Here is a 19,340-nt window from a genome sequence, read left to right as displayed (position 1 = left end):
TACTGTCCCTACGTCTCTTCCCAAGTCTCTTCTTCCCTCCCTCACCCCAGCAGACTCGGTACCATAGGAAGAATTTCAAGGTACACTTTCATTGGCCATTTGAATTTTAAAAATGTATTTCTTTGAAGGAACATCATAGTGTTTTAAAATATACATTAACTTTGCAAACAATGTACTCTACAACTAATCAAAATAAATAATATATACACACTGGAGGTCATTCCTGGTGATGCTTAAGAAATTGTGGTGCTAGAAATCAAATCCAGAGTCCTCACACAGAAAGCATATATTCCAGCCCTAAAACCATCTTCCTAGTTCCTAAATATTAATTTTCTTAGAGGATACTACTTATTTCTCTTAGGCTGATTGATAGTCAGAAAAGAGATAAGGAAGTGACAAACCCACTTTGCCCTTTATTTCTGCACATTTTCTGAAAGCATCTATTTTACTACCCTACTATGTCAACTTCTTCAGCCATTGCCATCTCTTCCTACTCTTTTATGTTAATTTTTTGAGGGGGTCACCCCTGGTGGCACTCAGGGGTTACTTCTGGCTCTGAGCACGGAAATCACTCCTGGCAGGCTCAGGGGACTATATGGGGATGGAATCCACATGGAATCCACATGCAAGGCAAATGCCTTACCCGCTGTGCTATCATTCTGGCCCCTCCTCTAACTCTTCTGACGTATTTATCTGGGAGATAAAGGAATATGTCTTACTCTCATGTCAGCACCCAGTCTTAAAATATGTCTTGTGAAGACACAGGGCAGTAAAGACCTAGAGAAACATAGCCTGAAACTTTAAAATTCACCTTGAAAATAATAATAATAAAATAAAATTCATCTTGAATATTTTTTAAAATGTTCATCTTTTTAGCCCCTAGATTCTTTTTTGTTTTGTTTTGTTGGAGGGGAGGCACAACCAGCAGTGCTCAGGAATTACTCCTAGCAGTGCTCATCTGACCATATGTTATACCAAAGATTGAACACAAGTTGACTGCATGCAAGGCAAGTGCCCTATCTGCTTTCTCTATCTAGCTGCAGTCCTAGACCCAGATCCTTGTAGTAATGGGTCAGAGACATAGCAGCAGCTACAATCCTCCACTCTTATAGCACTACTGTTCACATTAGGAGAACATTCATTCTCACAAAGTAAAGAAGAGAGACCTGGTCCCTTGGGTTTCTAGAGCTTTCATCAAGTTCTCAAATTGCTCTCTCATAAGCCTCTTTCAGTTTAGAACAGATGTGAGGAGACTGCCATTTGGAGAGACTGTCGTCCTCCCCACAAAGAACAAGTAAGCAATATCCTGGGATTGCCCAAGATTGAGTAATATCCTGGCTTCCAATCGTCTGTAGAAGTGAAAACAGCACAGTGGTTGACCCTGTCATGGGCACCACGACCCAGGAGTGTTTGGAACTGGACGGCCCTTGTACAGGCAGGGAAGGCTGTTTTCTGGCCACCACAGTAAGGTTCAACACCAATTACCTCCTCTCCAGAGAGAAGCCCTGCCCCACCCCACCTTGAAAACACCCTGAGGTGGAAACTCTGAAGGGTTCTTTGTAAAGAGAAACCCCCATCTTTACACTGGAACAAAACACCCAGGGGCATCAGACAAGGAAAAGAAGAAAGAGGGAAGTGGAAGAGAGGGGAGGGAGGGCAAGAATTACTTGACACTCAAAATCCCTGTCCTGCCATCCTTAGTGACATGTTCCAGAAATATTCCTTTATCTCCCAGGATATATTTCATCTGTAAAAATGAACAGGGTGGGGGGCTGGTGAGATAGTACAGTGGTAGGGCACTGGCCTTACGTGCAGCAACTCAGGTTCAATCCCCAGTGTCCCATATGGTTTACCCGAGACCTACCACGAGTGATTCCTGAATGCAGAGCCAAAAGTAACCAAACCCTGAGCCCCACTGAGTGTGGCCCAAAAAATAAACCAAAAGAATGGAGATGAGGGCTGCAGTCACCACTGATTCAAGTAACAAGTCTAGAAGACAACATGTACAGGACCAACTGCGGTCCTAGCAAGTAAATGTTCAGGAAACATTAGTGCTTTCCCCCCTTTTCTTCCCCACAAAAATCAGATGTCTGTATTTGGGACCTGAAGTACCGAAAGGCTGTTTCTCTTTTCATCCCTGGAGCTGATTAAGTGAGCACAAATAAAGGACAAATTGTTCACCCAGCCTCCGAACACAGTTACTGAAGCTTAAGGGTACAACTGGCCAGCTCTCAATGAACTCTGGAAACCTAGCATCGAGGACAAAAGCAGTTTTCTTCAGAGCCCCAGACCTCTAAGAGTCAAGCAGACATAAAAGGAAGGAAAATGAGTTTCTACCTAGAAATGAGTTGTTTTCTACCTATATCAATCTGGGTAGAGTTTACCTTTTTTGTTGAGAAAAGATGATTCCCCCAACTTCTCTAAAGATGCTTTTTCTCCTCTGCCCCTTCAGTCCTAAGGGAGAAAGAGCTTCTCCATTACACAAAGGATGATTGTAAACCTCTCCCAGGTTCAGAGCCCAGAGGTCCTAATCTCTTCAGCAATGCAGAACATCCAAATGCAATCAATTCTGTGTTGGCATCCTAAGGGTACCTAAAAGGATAAGGGGTAACAAAACGACCAACCATGGGAATACTAAGGAAACAAGGAACATCTCCATCTACAGCCTAGGTTCCATTATTCTTAAGACTGCATGAATATCCAGTTCCCCAAAGATCACATATGTGCACTTGGATAACTAGTGGGGATAATAGTCAAATGTTCCTGGAAGCCAGAGCAGCCACCGAGCGTTTCTCACTCCACCATAAACAGGGACGTGGTTCCCATGGGATAGTGGAGGATGTAGAACTGGCCTGGGGCTCACCCTTCAGATATGAATGTCAACAATTCTGATGGCACTGTGCTGAGAGTTCCTGAAAATGATGTGCTTCAGAGACAAGAGCAAGGGCTTTGATGGCAAAGAAGATCCCAGTCCCAATAATGATGATGGAAGGTCTCAGAGCCTCTGGTGGCAGTGAAGTTGTAGTAACATGTCTATCAAAATGATAAATGTTAACATTATTGTAGCCATGTGACCTTAACTACAGTAATCAAATTTTAAAAGGCAGCAGTTTCCGGTCCTGGCACTAGTGAGGGGATTGCATTAGTCATCTACCCATGACTTCCAAATCCCTGCCCATCCTGCTCCTGCTCTGGCCAACCGGCTTACAACTACGTTAGGGATTTGGGGAGGGGGCATTGCCTCTAGCCCTTCAGCACCACGATGGAAGGAACTTCCCTAGGCAGCTAATCTCTGGGTTCCCCAGCTGACTTCTTAGCAGTTCCATTATCAATGGAATTAATTTCCTTTATAGATTCCTTCTGCTTGAAATCTCTAAGTGTAGTTTCTAGTTTCTTAAAATGATCTCTGGGCTCTTTCTTCAGAGAGTTCTTAAGAATGAGGATACTATGGGCCCGGAGAGATAGCACAGTGGCGTTTGCCTTGCAAGCAGCCTATCCAGGACCAAAGGTGGTTGGTTGGAATCCCGATGTCCCATATGGTCCCCCGTGCCTGCCAGGAGCTATTTCTGAGCAGACAGCCAGGAGTAACCCCTGAGCACTGCCGGGTGTGGCCCAAAAACCAAAAAAAAAAAAAAAGAATGAGGATACCTACATTAAAGGGGCAAAGAACTAAAGATAGTATGTGGAAACAAGAAACAGGAAACAGCACTAGCAAATGCTTCTCTTTACTCACACTGAGAACTCAAGAGCACATCTAAATGTGGACAGATCTAGGAAATGCCCAATAAGAAATCTGGGTCAATCTGAGACTCCCCTCAATAAACTGTCCCAAAAGGCAGGTGGCAAACCTCCAGAGATCATTAGAAGGAAAAGATGAATCTTCTCTTTTTCCTCCCTTTATGAAGTGGGGATTGAGGCCACATCCAGCAATGCTCAGGGGTTACTCCTGGTTCTGCACTCAGGGACCAAACTCAGGTCGGCCATGAGAAAGGCAAATGGTGTAGCCCCAGTCCCCAAATTATCACTTTGGTCCCTCTTTTCCCTTTTGTTCTAGAACCTTCCCCAAAGTGAAATATAACCTAGGATTACGCTCAGTTGTGAAATGTAATTTCCCCTCTTAGTGTCTACTCTTTACTTTCAAGTCACAGCCCTAAGGATTCCCCCAAACATGTAGCCTGGTAAGGAAGTTTTTAGAAGGGGTGAACTTATCTCTGGCGAACAAATTTGAAGTCACAAGCTGGTTCCTGTTTTCAATCCTGGTTTCAAGTGTGCAGATTGAGAAAAGCAGGAGCAGGTAGGAGCACAGTTCGGTACTGCTCCTGACTGACAGGATGGTCTCCGGCAAGTAATAATGTTTCAATGAGAATGATCAAAAACAAGCCACTTTAAAATTTGGCACGTTTTCTAAGTAAAAATAATACTTTTAACTTCAGTACTAGTGGCAGGGTGCGGACTAAACTAACTTCATGGTTCTTCATTCCTCTCTAGAAACAGCAGCTCTGGCACTGCAAACCACACCATGGAAAAGTGTAGATTCTTTCCACAGTCCTACCACATGAATTGGTGAAAGAGAACAAAACACCACCACCACTACCTTTTCTGTCCTTAAGGCACAGGTGCATACCAGAGTGACACTGGAATGTGGTGCTGAAGCAGAGCACCTAAGGATGGGCAAGTCGGGGTTGATGCAAAATTCCACACCCTTTATCAGCAGCCTCCCTGGTATCCTCAGTAAATTCTGCCCCTCCCTCTCACACAGACACTGGGAGTGGGGTGGGGGACTTGAGGGGGGAATGGATGCCATCCCACACAGGCCACATTCCTCAAAGGGGAAGGGAAGGGCGGTCAATGGAAAAAAAGTTGCATTTAAACATCATTTAAACATCCAGAGAGCCTGGATGTGAACACATAACCTTCTGTTCTGTATGTTAATATATACATCATTTAAGTCAAATGTCTAAAGAATTAGTGAAAGAACAGCACACCATCTCCTAAGTCTTAAAGTCATAGGAGGAAAGGTTTAAAAGCATTTCAAATTATTGAAGATTGCATAAGAGCATGCAGCTTCCTCAGCCCCGCCCTGCCCAGTCTCTCTCTCTCTCTCTCTCTCTCTCTCTCTCTCTCTCTCTCTCTCTCTCTCTCTCTCTCTCCCCTCTCTCTCTCTTCTCTCCTCTCCTCTCTCTCCTCTCTTTCTTCTCTCTCCTCTCCTCTCTCCTCTCTTCTCTCCTCTCTCTCTCCCCTCCTTCTTTCCCTCCCTCTCCTTCTCTCCCATTCTCTCTCTCTCTTTCCATCTTCTCTCCTTCTCCCCTCTCTGCCCAAACTCCACTCAGCATTTAGCCTCAGTTTCTACATAGGTCAACCAGAACGCCATTAAGGATATCAGGCATATGTAGAGGACTTTGACTTTATTGGACAGAACTTTTACAATTTGAGTTGCTAAAAATTGCCTTAGATATTACAGTTGTTTTGGTTTAACTTTTAGTGCCCCCCCCTTTCTTTGGCTTGTAAATGAGGATGTGGTTGAAGAATGCCAAGCACAAAATTCCCAGAGTAGCAGGCGTGACCTAAAGGGCAGGTATCCTTACTTCCTCGTTTCTGTGTCCCCAATTATGACCCACTGCAGGCATCCCAGACTCCATTTCTGATGAAACAATAATAGACTACAGACCCATTGATGCAGGGAAAGGGTGGGGGTGGGGAATCTTTCCAACAAAATGCTCACTCCCCAAGCTCTCCTTGAAGAGTTACCACTAATAAAATTTCTAATATTTACCAGGCACCTTAAAAGACAGTTCTCAGATTTTATGGCTGTGAAGGTCACTGATCAGATATAAAAATACTTCTGTATCTTGCTTCATGAAGTAAAATACCCAGCCAAATTTTTGTAATGACTTTGCACTGGCACCAAGTTCCAAACTAGGCTCTTTAGGGCATTGGCTCTCAGACTCAAACACCAGTGCACATGGAACCCCTCCCTCAGAAGTGTGAAAGACTGAGAAGTGCTGGGATCCAATCCAAGACTTTGATCCAGTACACAACTAAGCACACTATAAGTGTACTGATATGGGGTATACACATAAAAATATGAGAAGTGGAAACAAGCCAAAATTTATCAAGTTGATAAATAAAATGTATTTCTACCACAGAGATAAAACTTGTTAATAAAATGCCATGAATTTGGATACATACTACAATGTGGTCAAACCTCATGAATAATCTATCAAGTGAAACAAACCAGTCACACAAAACCACAGATCATTCAGTTTAAATCAAATATCCAGAGTAGACAACTTCATAGAAATAGAAGTTAAGGAGAGGTTACCTAGAATAAAATTAGCTAAGGAGACAGAGTGAGCGAGAAAGAGAGAGAAAGCTACGGGTACGGGGTATCTTTTGAGGGCAATACAAATGTCTAAAACTGTTTTCTGGTGATGGTATAAAACCCGGACTATCATAGAGCTGCCATTGAACAATTTACTCAAAAAGAGGAGATTGTGGGTCAGAGCAATAGTACAGTGGGCAGGGTATTGGCCTTGACTCAACAGACCCAGGTTCAATCCCCACCATCCCATATGGGCCCCAAACCCAACAGAACTCCTGTAGCACAGTGCTAGGAGCAATCCCTGGACATGGCTGAGTGTGGCCCAAAAACAAACAAACATACCAAAAAAAAAAAGAGAGAGATTATATGAATTATATTTATGTGAAAATGTTCTCACAAAGCTTTTTTTTTTTTTTTTTTTTTGGTTTTTGGGCCACACCTGGGGGTGCTCAAGGGTTACTCCTGGCTGTCTGCTCAGAAATAGGTCCTGGCAGGCACGGGGGACCATATGGGACACCAGGATTCAAACCAACCACCTTTGGTCCTGGATCAGCTGCTTGCAAGGCAAACACCGCTGTGCTATCTCTCCGGGCCCACAAAGCTATTTTAAAAGAAAGAAATAGAAATTCTTTGTCTACCTCTTGAGAATTTACAATTAATTTGGGTGGGGGTGATATGTAGATATCAGATGAAGTGGTTTCCAAAGCCAAATTTTCTTTCCTTACTTTATTTTTTTTCTCCAATTTGAAAAAGCAATGGAATTCAGATCTGCCACGTTTCCTCTACCATAGGTCCTAAAGTCTTGAGTTGCAGACTTACAAAGAATGACTGCATAGCACTGCGCCAAAAATCTTTTCTAAATAATCTTTCAGAATATATTCTGCCTTGAATCTGGTTTAACCCAGTCTCACTTTCTCCACATCATATGTATATATCTCCACCACAGATAAGTTTATTTTTAACCACTCCTTCAAAAATAAGTCAATAGAACATGAGAATGTACTCACAAGGCAAACAAAGGCGAACAAATACTCTAGCAGCTACAAGATTTAATTAAGAAAAAGAAAAAAAAACAATCCATGAAAAAAGAAAAAAAATCTGTGAGGTAATATCTTTGGGCTCTGAACCCTGGGAACTTTTAAAACTATAATCACATTAGAAACAGCCCCACCTCTCCAAGTTACAATCCCCACCCCACCCCGGCCACTATATTTTCTTTAAAGAGATAGTCCTACCCCTTAAATAATTACACTGAAACATGAGGTTTACTCTATTTAAGAAGCATATTCCTGTTGGAAACAGAAAGGTGCTGTGGTTTAATCTTTCTCATTACTGCCTATCCTCCCAGCTTTTCTCACTTTTTGAAGTGTAAAATTTCCCATCTGCTCAAAGCTGAAGGAGTCCTGGTCCAGCCTGGAAGTGGCGAATGAGAGCCTGAGATTACTTGCCTATACACACCCTCTTGTCCCTCTCAAAAGCTGGGTCACGTTTGGTTCTTTTCTCTCACCTGGAAACTAGAGGGAACAGTATTTCCCACAGGGCTACTGTGAAAGTATGCATGTGAAGCAATTATTGCACTGCTTGGCACATAGGGAAGAGCTCTATAAACTGATGTTATCACAGGTACCACCAGATCAAGAGAAAAAAAAAATGAAAAGGATGTTGGGGCTAGAGAGATAGCACGGAGCACAGAGTTAAGCCACTTGTCTTGCACGTGGCCCACCCTGGATCAATTCCCAGCATTGCATGAAGTCCCCCAAGTACTGCCAGCAGTAATTCCTGAGCACAGAACCAGAAGTGATCCCTGAGCAGAGAGCAAGAAATCAGCCCTGAGGATCACTGGGTCTGACCCCAAAACAAAAGTGAAGAGGAAGCATTATTGATACAAACCCCCCTTTACATGTGTTCAGCCAGTGCAGGGGAACTCAGGGATAGGGGGTTGCGGGGAGATTCTTCTAGACCTCAATGAAGTACTTCATCTATTCTATAAGTATGAGTCACCTTAGAAAAAAATCCCAAATAAAAATAATCTGCTTTTCAACTCTTTCCAGTAATCCCAAAGAAAGACAGGAATTCTTTTTCCCAGCATTGTTTACAAAAACCAAAATTAAGAAAGAAATCCCCCAAATGGTCCAAGTTATTTTTAATGCAGGAAGACTAGTATCCTAGTCTTCCTATTTGTTCTTCCACATGCTACTTTCCACAATCTCAACTTTTCTACATATCTAAAAAGCCATACCCTTCTTTGCTTAACATCCATCCAAAAGATAGATTTTTCGTTTAAAAACCATTTTATGAGTCTAAACCAAGATCAACTTCATCACTGAGATGCAGAGGTCCTTTATCTTTCCAGAACACCTTTGCAAAGGGCAGATAGTTCCAGCCACCTAATAGTCAGATTCTGCGTCTCTTCTCCCTGCGTGGCCCAGTTCATCAGCAATCCTCTGCAGACAATGTGGAAAACTGGAACCCAGTACCTACCACCTCACACCCAGAATTTCTGTCATGCAAGACCAGATTTCACCTTTGCCTGTCAGTTCAAATCTTTCTAAACTATAATAATTTCCTATGAACCATAGCTGTAGACATGAAATCAAGTCAACATTTTAGTTCATTTCTTTGTTCATAATTTTCAAATGGATATCTGATTATAAAAAGCAAGCAATTAAGTCCTATCAAACATAACTGAAAATTAACAGAGAATGCAATAAGCACCTAAGCCGTATATTCATGTATGTATGTATGTATGTATGTATGTATGTATGTATATATATATATATATATATATATATATATTTACGAGCTTTACCGGTGAAATGTTAAATAAGGAAAGAAAAACATTTAAATACTAGAGGGCTCTAGGAAACAACTCCTGAATTCAGGAAAACTAAAATCTGTTATTCACATGTCACACGCTTTGGTCATAGAGATCACTACACAGATTATTGAGCAACAGTTAAATTAAAAAGTACAATTTACTTCTTCATCCTAGTGAGAAAGAATGGGGAAGACACACCCTAATTATCACGGGGTCAAGTTCACATGAAACGCTTTAAAAGGGCAGGAAACATAATAAATATATTGTCAATAATTAAAAAGAAACTTCATTCGGGCTTTCCAGGTTATGATCATCTAAAACTTGATGTTAGAGAGCATGTCCATATTTACTATTCCTATTATACAATTCCAAAAAAAACACCTTAATTACTCTACCTATAAACATAGATGTGTATATATATATGTATATATATATATATATATATATATGCTTCTTTAAAAGAGCCTACAAAGTAGGCGCAGAAACTTTTCACTTTCTAACCATTTACAGAACTCGTTCACAATGTCCTTGCAACACAAGTAAGGATCCCACCTCCTGCCCTGGCAAAAGCAGCAAAAACACTAAAAATATATAATAATAATAATAATAATAAAAAATAAAATTGGAGCAGATTCCCAGAGAAAAATAAGAAATAAAGGGAAGCCCAAAAAATAAAGAAAAGGAAAAAAAGGAACAGTTTAAAGGAGAAATGCTTATCTACACTCGCAACTCTTACCCCGCACCGCACTGAACAGAATATCCTGCCTTAGACATTTTGGAAGTGCCACCTTCTGAAACCCTGAATCCCAAAGACAAAAGCCGCCTTGGGGGGAAAAAAATAACAATTGCGCAACCGCTCCGCAGCTCCAACTTGTCCCTTGGCCCCGGCGCGGCCGCAGCTTTGCACGCTACGGAGCAGGAAAGGGCCCAGCCGAGGGCCGCGCGACGGCCAACCGGCCCGGGGCCCTCGCCCGACCCGGCCACGGCCACGGCCACGGCCGCCACCACGCACGCGACGCGCGACCGTCCGCCCGGGCGGGGTGGGGCCTGCAAGGGGGCGTGCGGTGGGCGCCAAGAGGATTCGGTCTCTGCCTGGTAAGCACAAGCACTAAGCAAGGGTCGGCCTGGGCTGTCGCGGCTCAACTCGAGCCACGGCCAGCCGCGCGTCCAGGGCCTCGGCGGCGCTTCCTCCCCTCCCCAGCACATCCGCGCCCCGACTGAGGGGAGGGGCGGCCGGTGCTTCCTCGCCCCGAGGCCAGAGAGCTGAGGACCCGGCGTGCCCGGGCGCCACAGGCGCAGAGGGGCTTAAAGAAGCGGCCAGGGAGGTCAAACGGCTAGTGAGGCTCCCTCGGGCCGCGCGCGAGGTGGGTGGACAGGGGGGCGGCACCGGATCTCCCCGTCCTGAGGAGACCTCAGCTTCCCCCGAGAACGGCCCCGTGACTAGGCACATTTTTTGGCCCGCTGAGGCGAGGGAGCCTCGCGCGCAACCCCGGAAGGGCCCGGCCCGCGCCGGCTCAGACCGCCGGTGGCCGCCCCGAGCCTGCCCAGTCCGCCTCAGCTCGCGAGGCCGGTCACGGGCTCTCGCCCGCAGCTCGCCTCCGAGCCAGTCAGGCCCGGGACTCTAAGAGTCCCGGATGCTGCCCTGAGAGGGGCGGGGGCGCGGCCTCACGAGGTCGCGGGACCACCGCGGCGCATCAGCGTGTCCCCTCGCGGCCCTTAAGTCGCCGCTCCCACTCCCCTCCCTGCCCCTCCCCGCCGCGCATGCGCAGACGCCGCCGCCGCTCCGTGCGAGGTGGTCCCGGCGACCCCTCAGCTGCTGTTGGGGGCGGGACGCGGCGCGGCGCGACGCGCGGCTGGCGAAGCGGGAACCGCACCTGCTGGGACGGCAGCCCGGGCGGCGGCAGCTCCAGGTCCATCATGCCGACTAGGGGTGCGGGGGCCCGAGCGCTCGATCTCCCCGACGACGGCGACCCCAGGCCCGGCTGCTGACTGCAAGCGGCGGCGCTCTCCTCCGAGTCTCCCCGGACACTGGGCAGCGTCTGTGTGTCTCAGCGCCCGGGCCCGAGTCGCCGGCCCCGCTCCGCCTCCCGCCCCCGAAGGCGGGGCGACCGACCGACCGACCGAGCGTGCGGGCCCGACCTGCCTGCCCCCCGCAGGACGTCCTGCGGCCGGCTCCCGAAAATCCCCCACCCACCGGGGAGCTCGCGGAGGCGCGGGGTGGGCCAGGCCAGGTCGGGGTGCCCCGGCTGGGGGTGCAACTGGGAGGCCTGATCCCGGGGTGCCCCCTGGAGCTCGCCTAGAAGAGCGTCGCCCCCTTTCTCTCGCCCTCTCGCAGGACTGAAGGGCTGTTTGCCGAAGGCCCCTCCGGTGCGGATGGCACCGTTTCGGGGTGAAACACCCCAGCACGCCTTGGCCGCCGGCCGGCCGGTATCGGAGCCGCGCCTCCCCGATCCCGAGCCTTAGGAACCTTGCCCCGTTTTTCTTTTATCTCGCCCCGACGTCGCTGGCGCCAAGTCCCGTGGGTGGGGGCTCGCGGCTTGGCCCCGGGCCGCGCGGTGGCACCGCCAGGTACCTGCCCTCCAGCCCTGCCTGGGTCTTTTCCGGCTCCCGAAGGGTGGAAGCCGGAGAGGCCGGTTGCCAGGGCCTTGGGGGACCGCGCCCCTCCTTCCCCCGGGAGCTCGTGCTCGCAAGTCACCCTGAACGACCTCGCGCGCGCCCTGCCCACCCCGCTGCTGTGGCCCTTCAGGCAGAGTCCGCTGGGTCACAGAGGGGTCTCGGTGGCCCCTGGCCGAGCCGCTCTCCTTTGGCGGTGGGATGCTGCTACAACTAGCCGTCGTCTGCATAATCGTTTTACAAGTTTCTTTCCCCTGGCGCTGCCAATTTACACAATTAAAAAAACAAAGGACCAAAAAAAAAAAACAAAACAAAGGACCGCGTCATAAAATGGTTTGTACAGTATGTGAAAATATATTGGGGGGGGGGAGGCATTTAAGGGTTGCTCAGCTCAGAAGCTGCTCCTGGCAGGCTAGGGGGACCCTATATGGGATGCTGGGGATTAAACCCAGGTCTGCCTCTTGCAAGGCAAGTGTCCTACCCTCTGCGATATATCACTCTGGCCCCTGTATGTATGTGTGTGTGTGTGTGTGTATATATATATATTGGTGGGGGAGGGCACACCGGCGACGCTCAGGCTATCTGCTCAGAAATAGCTCCTGGCAGGCCGGGATTCGAATCAACCACCTTAGGTCCTGGATCGGCTGCTTGCAAGGCAAACACCGCTGTGCTATCTCTCCGGCCCCAGTAAATATTTTTAACCATAAAATTTAGTTTAAAAAATCATTTTTCCTGAAAAAAAAATGGAATTCAGGAGTACGGAGTTGTAGGCTCTTTCCTGAGTTTTGTTTTCATTTCGGTACTTGATGTTTTTAAATCTATAAGGAACACGCAAAGCACGTTAAATCATTGCCACATGATTCTTTCAAGAACTAGCAAAAAGGAATATTTTGAAATTTTAAAAGATTTAAGAGATGAGTACAGACCCAGGTAGTAAGGTTTGGCCCCAAAACATATATAAATATCTATGTAAATAAGAATAGGTAATGTCCCCCCTTTTCTTATGTATTGGCAATCTTTCTAAAGCTTTAAGGAGGCCTGGATTTTAGTTCTAACCCCCCACTCCTCCCCACCCCCAAACCACCCAGCAATGCTCACGGCTTATTCCTGCCTCTCAGGGATCACTCCTGGCAGACTTGAGGGAGCATATCAGGTGTTGGTGCTAAGGATCTAGCCCGAGTCATTGGTGTGAAAGGCAAGTGCCCTGTCCACTGTACTATTGCTCTGGCCCCATTTTCACACTTCTTGGAACTAAGCAAAACAGGTGAAGTACATATAACTTGCAGTGAATTTACAGTTTTATTAAAAAAAAAAAAAACACCTTGATGTCCGCACCCCAAATCAAACAAAATCTTAACTATAGCAGATCCACACCCAAAAACTTGCAAAGAACTTACTTTCTCTTGATTATATAAATTGGCACTCCCAGGATTTATCTGTAAATGTATATGTCCAAATATTCGTTGAGGTTAGTGAAGCCTAAATTAATTGCTTATAATTTAAGCAAGACTGAATTAAGCCTTTCCACTGTTATGTGAAAAGCCTGCAAAATGATCTGTACACTGAAAACAAGCTTAGGAGAAATCATTTACAATGGCCCTGACACAAGACATGTAGAGACATAATGAAATGCATTTCTGTATTTAAAAAAAAGAACACAGGATCCGGAATGGTGGCACAGCGGTAGGGTGCTTGCCTTGCACACGGCTGATCTAGGACAGATAGCCATTCAATTCCCCGGCATCCTATATGCCCCCCCCCCCCAAGCCAGGAGCATTTTTTGAGCACATAGCCAGGAGTTTCCCTGAGTGTCACCGGGTATGCCCCACCCCCCCAAAAAAAAGGACACAGCAATCATTTTTTCATTAAGTTACATAGTAAAACTACTAGTTCTGAGGACTCCAAGGTAGCTCCAAGTGTTGGGACTCATACTTTGCATAGGTGAGACCCAGGATCTGTCAGGGTGTAGGGTCACCCAGTTCCAAGAGAAGTAGCCTCCAAAACAGTAGGGGTTGGCCCCCAAAACAAAAATAAATAAAACGGCTAATTCTGAGAAGGTGGCCAGTAGGCAGGAAATGCCAAAGTCATATTTGATTGGTTGCTTCCCTAAAACACTTAATATGTCCTGTGTTTTTCTTTCATCCTTTTAATTTTTGTTTTGGGGTCACACAGGCTGTGCTCAGGACTTACTCCTGGCTATGTGCTCAGGGGTCAATCCTGGAAGGCTTACCATATGTAATATAGAGAATGGGGTCAGTTGCATGCAAGTTAAGTGCTCTACTCGCTCTTTCTGGCCTAGTACTTCCTTGTTAAGCAACAAATTTCCCCAGAGTTTGGATGGAATAAAATAACCTTTGACAAAATTGCAATTGCTGAAGTATATTTCAGGCACTTTTATAGAACATATTTTCTCTGTAACTAGAACAATGTAAGAACCTGAACAAGTTTAAGACACACTAGAGGGGCAGGAGCGGTGGTGCAGCAGTAGGGTGTTTGCCTTGCACATAGCCAACCCAGGATGGACCTGGGTTTGATCCCTGGCATTCCATATGCTCCTCCAAGCCAAGAGTGATTTCTGAGCGCATAGCCAGAAGTAATCCCTTTGCATCACTGGGTGAGGCCCAAAAAACAAAAACAAACAATAAAAGAAACATATTAGAAAACCACCATCTGTCCTGGGTCAGCTGCATGCAAGGCAAATGCCCAACCGCTATGCTGTCTCTCCGGCCCCAATTCTTTGCTGTCTTGAATATTAATAGTCCGGGCCTGGAGAGATAGCACAGCGGCGTTTGCCTTGCAAGCAGCCGATCCAGGACCAAAGGTGGTTGGTTCGAATCACGGTGTCCCATATGGTCCCCCGTGCCTGCCAGGAGCTATTTCTGAGCAGACAGCCAGGAGTATCCCCTGAGCACCGCCGGGTGTGGCCCAAAAACCAAAAAAAAAAAAAAAGAAAATTAATAGTCCATATGTGGCTGGACTATGTGATTAATATCAAACAAGGATGGAGAACCTTGTTTCTGCCAAAGACCATTTGGAATAACATAAATCCCAGGCCACCTAATACAGGCCACTTAAACCTTAAAGGCAGACAGCTTCAGGCAGCTGAGGAGAAGCATCTGTGTCTATCAGGGCCAGACCACGATTTTACAGACCCTATAGAACCCTTGGGTCAGACATCCACCTTCTTTCTCAAGAGTCCCATTTAAATTAAGTAGTATCAGAGTTCAGGGAGCTAGCTCAAAGGGAGCACATGCTGGAGCCCCAAGTTTGGTCACTGGTCACAGTGTCACTGATCATTGGTCACAGTCGTCCCCTGAAACCATCATTAAGAATGACACCTCGGGGCTGGAGAAATAGCATGGATGTAATGCATTTGCCTTGCATGCAGAAGGTCAGTGGTTCAAATCCTGGCATCCCATATGGTCCCCTGAGCCTGCCAGGAGCGATTTCTGAGCATAGAGCCAGGAGTAACCCCTGAGCGTTGCCGGGTGTGACCCCCAAAAAATAAAAATAAAATAAAAAATAAAAAGAATGACACCTAAGGCCCCTGAGTGCTGCCAGGTGTAACCCTGGAAAAAAAAAAAAAGACTTAAGAAAGTATTGTCAAAAAAAAAAAAAAAGTATTGTCAGGGCCAGAGAGATAGCACAGTGGTGTTTGCCTTGCAAGCAGCTGATCCAGGACCTAAGGTGGTTGGTTCGAATCCCGGCATCCCATATGGTCCCCGGTGCCTGCCAGGAGCTGTTTCTGAGCAGACAGCCAGGAGTAACCCCTGAGCACCGCCAGGTGTGGCCTCAAAACAAAAACAAAACAAACAAAAAAAAGAAAGTATTGTCACATAGAATAATCTCACTCATTTATGGGATATAAGAAAAATAAAAGAAGGGCCGGGGAGATAGCATGGAGGCAGGGCATTTGCCTTTCATGCAGAAAGACGGTGGTTCGAATCCCGGCATCCCATATGGTCTCCTGAGCCTGCCAGGAGCGATTTTTGAGCACAGAGCCAGGAGTAACAACCCTGAGCGCTGCCGGGTGTGATCAAAAAAAAAAAAAAACAAAAAAACAAAAGAAAAAAAGAAAAAGAAAAGATAATGTGATATTAATATCCAGAGACAATAACTATTGAATATACAAAGTAGCTTATTCTGATTGCTTCTTGTTAACTATCTCTGGGAAAATGTACATATAGGGATGGTACTCTGCAGTTCTGGGATCTTTTAAGAGGCATATTGACCTACCCAAGACATGGATGCTGTTTTTCCCATAATATAACACCTGCTGCTACAAAGTCACCTTATGACACCATGCATTAGGATCAGGCATACTATTAGACAGATGATGGTGAGATATTCTCCTTATTAAAATACAGCCAAGAGGGGCTCAAGCAATACACAGTGGGTAGGGCATTTTCCTTGTATACAACTGACCCAAATTCTATCTCCAACATCCCACATGGTTCCCTGAGCCTGCTGGAGTGTTTCTGAGCAGCGTCAGGAGTAACCTCTGAGAACTACTAGGTTTGGCCCAACCGTCCCTCCCAATAAAACTATCCAAAAAGCCCAGACATTCATCAACCAAGTGGATGAAGATAAATATATACACATAGATTCTAACCCTGACATGACCTCATTTATTCCAGTTATGTAAAGTGCTTGCTGAATATATGCTGAGGGAATTTGAACTTCAGGAGGAGCATGCCCTGTGGATAGAGGAACTCCAACAGAGCAGTGTTGAAAAAATTGGTGTGTTCATTTCCAAACATGCCTATAATCTTGGTTCCTTGTTGTATACATCTTACTATCCAAACTATTGATGTTAAGAGTTGTGTATCTCCAAAGTCAATTTGAACTTACAGTTTCCTGCTCATAAAAGAAACATGCTTTGTAGGAAGTTCATGCAATGTATAAAGGAAAAGGAGACAAACCCAAAAGTTTAAAGAAGTGCTTTTGAGGTACTGGATAGATAAAACAGGAGGGAAGGTGCTTGCTTTGCTTGTGGCTGCTCTGGTTCACTCCTAAGCACTGAATATAATACCCTGAGCACTTCTGGCAGCAATACCTGAACACTGAGCCAGGAATGGAATCCCCCTGAAAAGAAGAGACCAAATAGGCATACTCCAAACGGTTAATGATTATTCTGACTAATGACTTGTAATTTCATTGCTCTCCTTTTCCTGTTCATAGTACCTAAATAAACATATATTTCTTTCATAATAAAGAGGGAAATGAGAAAATGGAGTGTAGGGAAGAGAGAGTGCTTTTTTTTTTTATTCCAAGCCACTGGCTTCATATCAATTTAAAATTAAATTTCAGACACATGCTTTGCAATGTTTTCCACTTCATATTTACTGAAATTAAGGCTGAAAAAGTTGAAATTTCTCTCTCTCTCTCTCTCTCTCTCTCTCTCTCTCTCTCTCTCTCTCTCTCTCTCTCTCTCTCTCTCCCCCCCCCCCTCTTTCTTTCTCTCTTATAAGTTTATTTGTTTTTGGGCCACACCCAGTGATGCTCAAGAGTTACTCCTGGCTCTGTACCCAGAAATTGCTTTTGGCAGGCTCGGGGGACCCTATGGGCTGCTGGGGATCAAACTTGGGTCAGCCTAGCGTGGGCCATGCGCAAGGCAAAAACCCTACCACTGTGCTATCTCTCCAGCCCCAGAAGTTGACTTTTCTAAGGGTAGTTATGGTAAGGATCTAGAAACCAAAAGGAGGCCCAGGCAAAGATGGAACTTTCTGAGCAGAGACTATGAGTTCAACTTTAGAAGGGTTCATAATGTCGCTCATCCATAACATAGCTGTTTGGGAAAAACAAACACTATAGAAAGGGTTATGCCTAAAACTGTCTGTTACCAAGCAGTAATAGTAGATATTTAATATCAGATACTTTGATCTTTGTACTTTTCTGCAGTATTCAGACCTTTATAGGAAACATAGAGCCAAGCAGAAATTCAATAAGATCTTTTTCTTTTGAACAATGAAAAGCATAATGTGATGAATGAAAGAGCAGAGCATCCTCATGGACCATCCTAGCAAAATCTTTCACACCCTTGGAAGCTGGGAATAAAAAAAAATTGAAGTAATACTTGCCAAGACATCTGTCTTTTGGCATATTCTGCTTCATGGACTAATTTTGGTTTGTGACTAAGATTAAAATTAAAAGGAACCTTAGAGATCTTCTTGCCTAAACAACAAATAAATGCCACTTTTCAACACTGATTGGCAAGTGGCTGCCCACAGTTTCCCCATCTGTCAAAGCATTTCAGTGATACATTAACAGTATTGGCCATGGGCACAGAAAGATAGGTGTGGTGGCACATATCAGGTATTTTCTTTCCTTGAGCTAATCTAGCTCACTTACATTTGAGGAAACTGAGGGGCAGAGTGTTTACCAGGGATCACAGCAAGAGCTATTGGCAGCATCAGTAGATGAATGTTTCCCAATTTTTGCTATTACATTCTTCCCATACAATAAATTGACTTGAACTGAACTTTACTGTTTTGTTTTGTTCTTGGGTGCACACCCAGTGGTGCTTAGGGCTTTTACTGACTCTGTGCTTAGGTATTACTCCTGGCAATGCCCCACCATACAAAGTGTTGAGGATACAAGCTGAGCTGAGTTTATTGCTTGCTAGGTAAGTACCTTAGCCCCTGTACATCTCTCCCATGACTTGACTTGAACTTTTTTGTTTGTTTGTTTTTGTTTTTGGGTCACTCCTGGAAGCACTCAGGGGTCACTCCTAACTCTACTCTCAGAAATCACTCCTGGCAGGCTCGTGGGACCATATGGGATTCTGGGATTCAAACCACCATCCTTTTGCATGCAAGGCAAATGCCCTACCTCCATGCTATCTCTTCGGCCCGTTGACTTGAACTTTTGAGGGAAAATCTAGTACTGAGAAAGACCTAAAGACTCTAAATTTTGTTCAAATGTTAGCACTATATTTTGGGATATTAGTAACCTAGTTACTTTATTATAGACAATAGCTATGTATATTTTAATGCAGATATATGTATATTTTAATGCAGATGTAATTAACATATGAATATTAATTTCAGGTGTGATATTTTTATATATGGAAAAAAGAAATCCCAAGTCTAGTAACCATTATATATAGTTACAATATAGTTACTATACATAGTTACAATTTAACTTTACTTAATTTAATATGTATACATAGTTACAACTTAAAACATTTTTTTATCGGACTGACAAATAGCACAGTGAGTGTAGTGCTTGTATTGTACAAGACTGACCTAGGTTCGATCTCTGGTATCCCATATAATCTCCTGAGCATGGCCAGGAATAATTTCTCATTGCTGAGCCCTACGTCTCACTGGATGTGGTCTCCCAAACAAATAAAAACAAGATATTTATTTCCTTATGGTCATAATGTCTAATATTTACTCAACACACTGATTCCCTGAGGTCTCCAAGAATGATTTCTGAGCACAGTGCCAAGAATAAGCCTTGAGCACCTTCAGATATGGCCCAAAAACAAAGGAAAAAAGATTTAGTAACACAATATTATTAATACAGTATCGTTTTTTTATAGCCCAATGTTGTACTTTTATTTATATTTCAAAACTATTTTCT

The 19,340-nt window shown here is 44.9% G+C and overlaps 1 protein-coding gene across 2 annotated transcripts in view; it reads right to left on the bottom strand.

The window, feature by feature from the left end:
- NFE2L2 (NFE2 like bZIP transcription factor 2) overlaps positions 1-11,156 on the bottom strand; it is a 31,078-nt gene extending 19,922 nt beyond the window's left edge. Inside the window, exon 1 of one of the 2 annotated variants that reach the window (XM_049773420.1) lies at positions 11,015-11,156. In XM_049773420.1, the coding sequence (XP_049629377.1) occupies positions 11,015-11,059 (45 nt within the window). In that variant the 5' untranslated portion in view covers positions 11,060-11,156. Of the gene's footprint in view, positions 1-9,876; positions 9,893-11,014 lie in introns of those variants that run through there. The other variant, XM_049773422.1, reaches the window with a different exon arrangement.
- Between the last annotated feature and the right edge of the window lie 8,184 nt (positions 11,157-19,340).

This window comes from Suncus etruscus, chromosome 5, assembly GCF_024139225.1.
Source record: "Suncus etruscus isolate mSunEtr1 chromosome 5, mSunEtr1.pri.cur, whole genome shotgun sequence".
NCBI lineage: Eukaryota > Metazoa > Chordata > Mammalia > Eulipotyphla > Soricidae > Suncus > Suncus etruscus.
The sequence above is the reverse complement of the archived record's forward strand: the minus strand, read 5'-3'. Positions and strand labels throughout refer to the sequence as shown.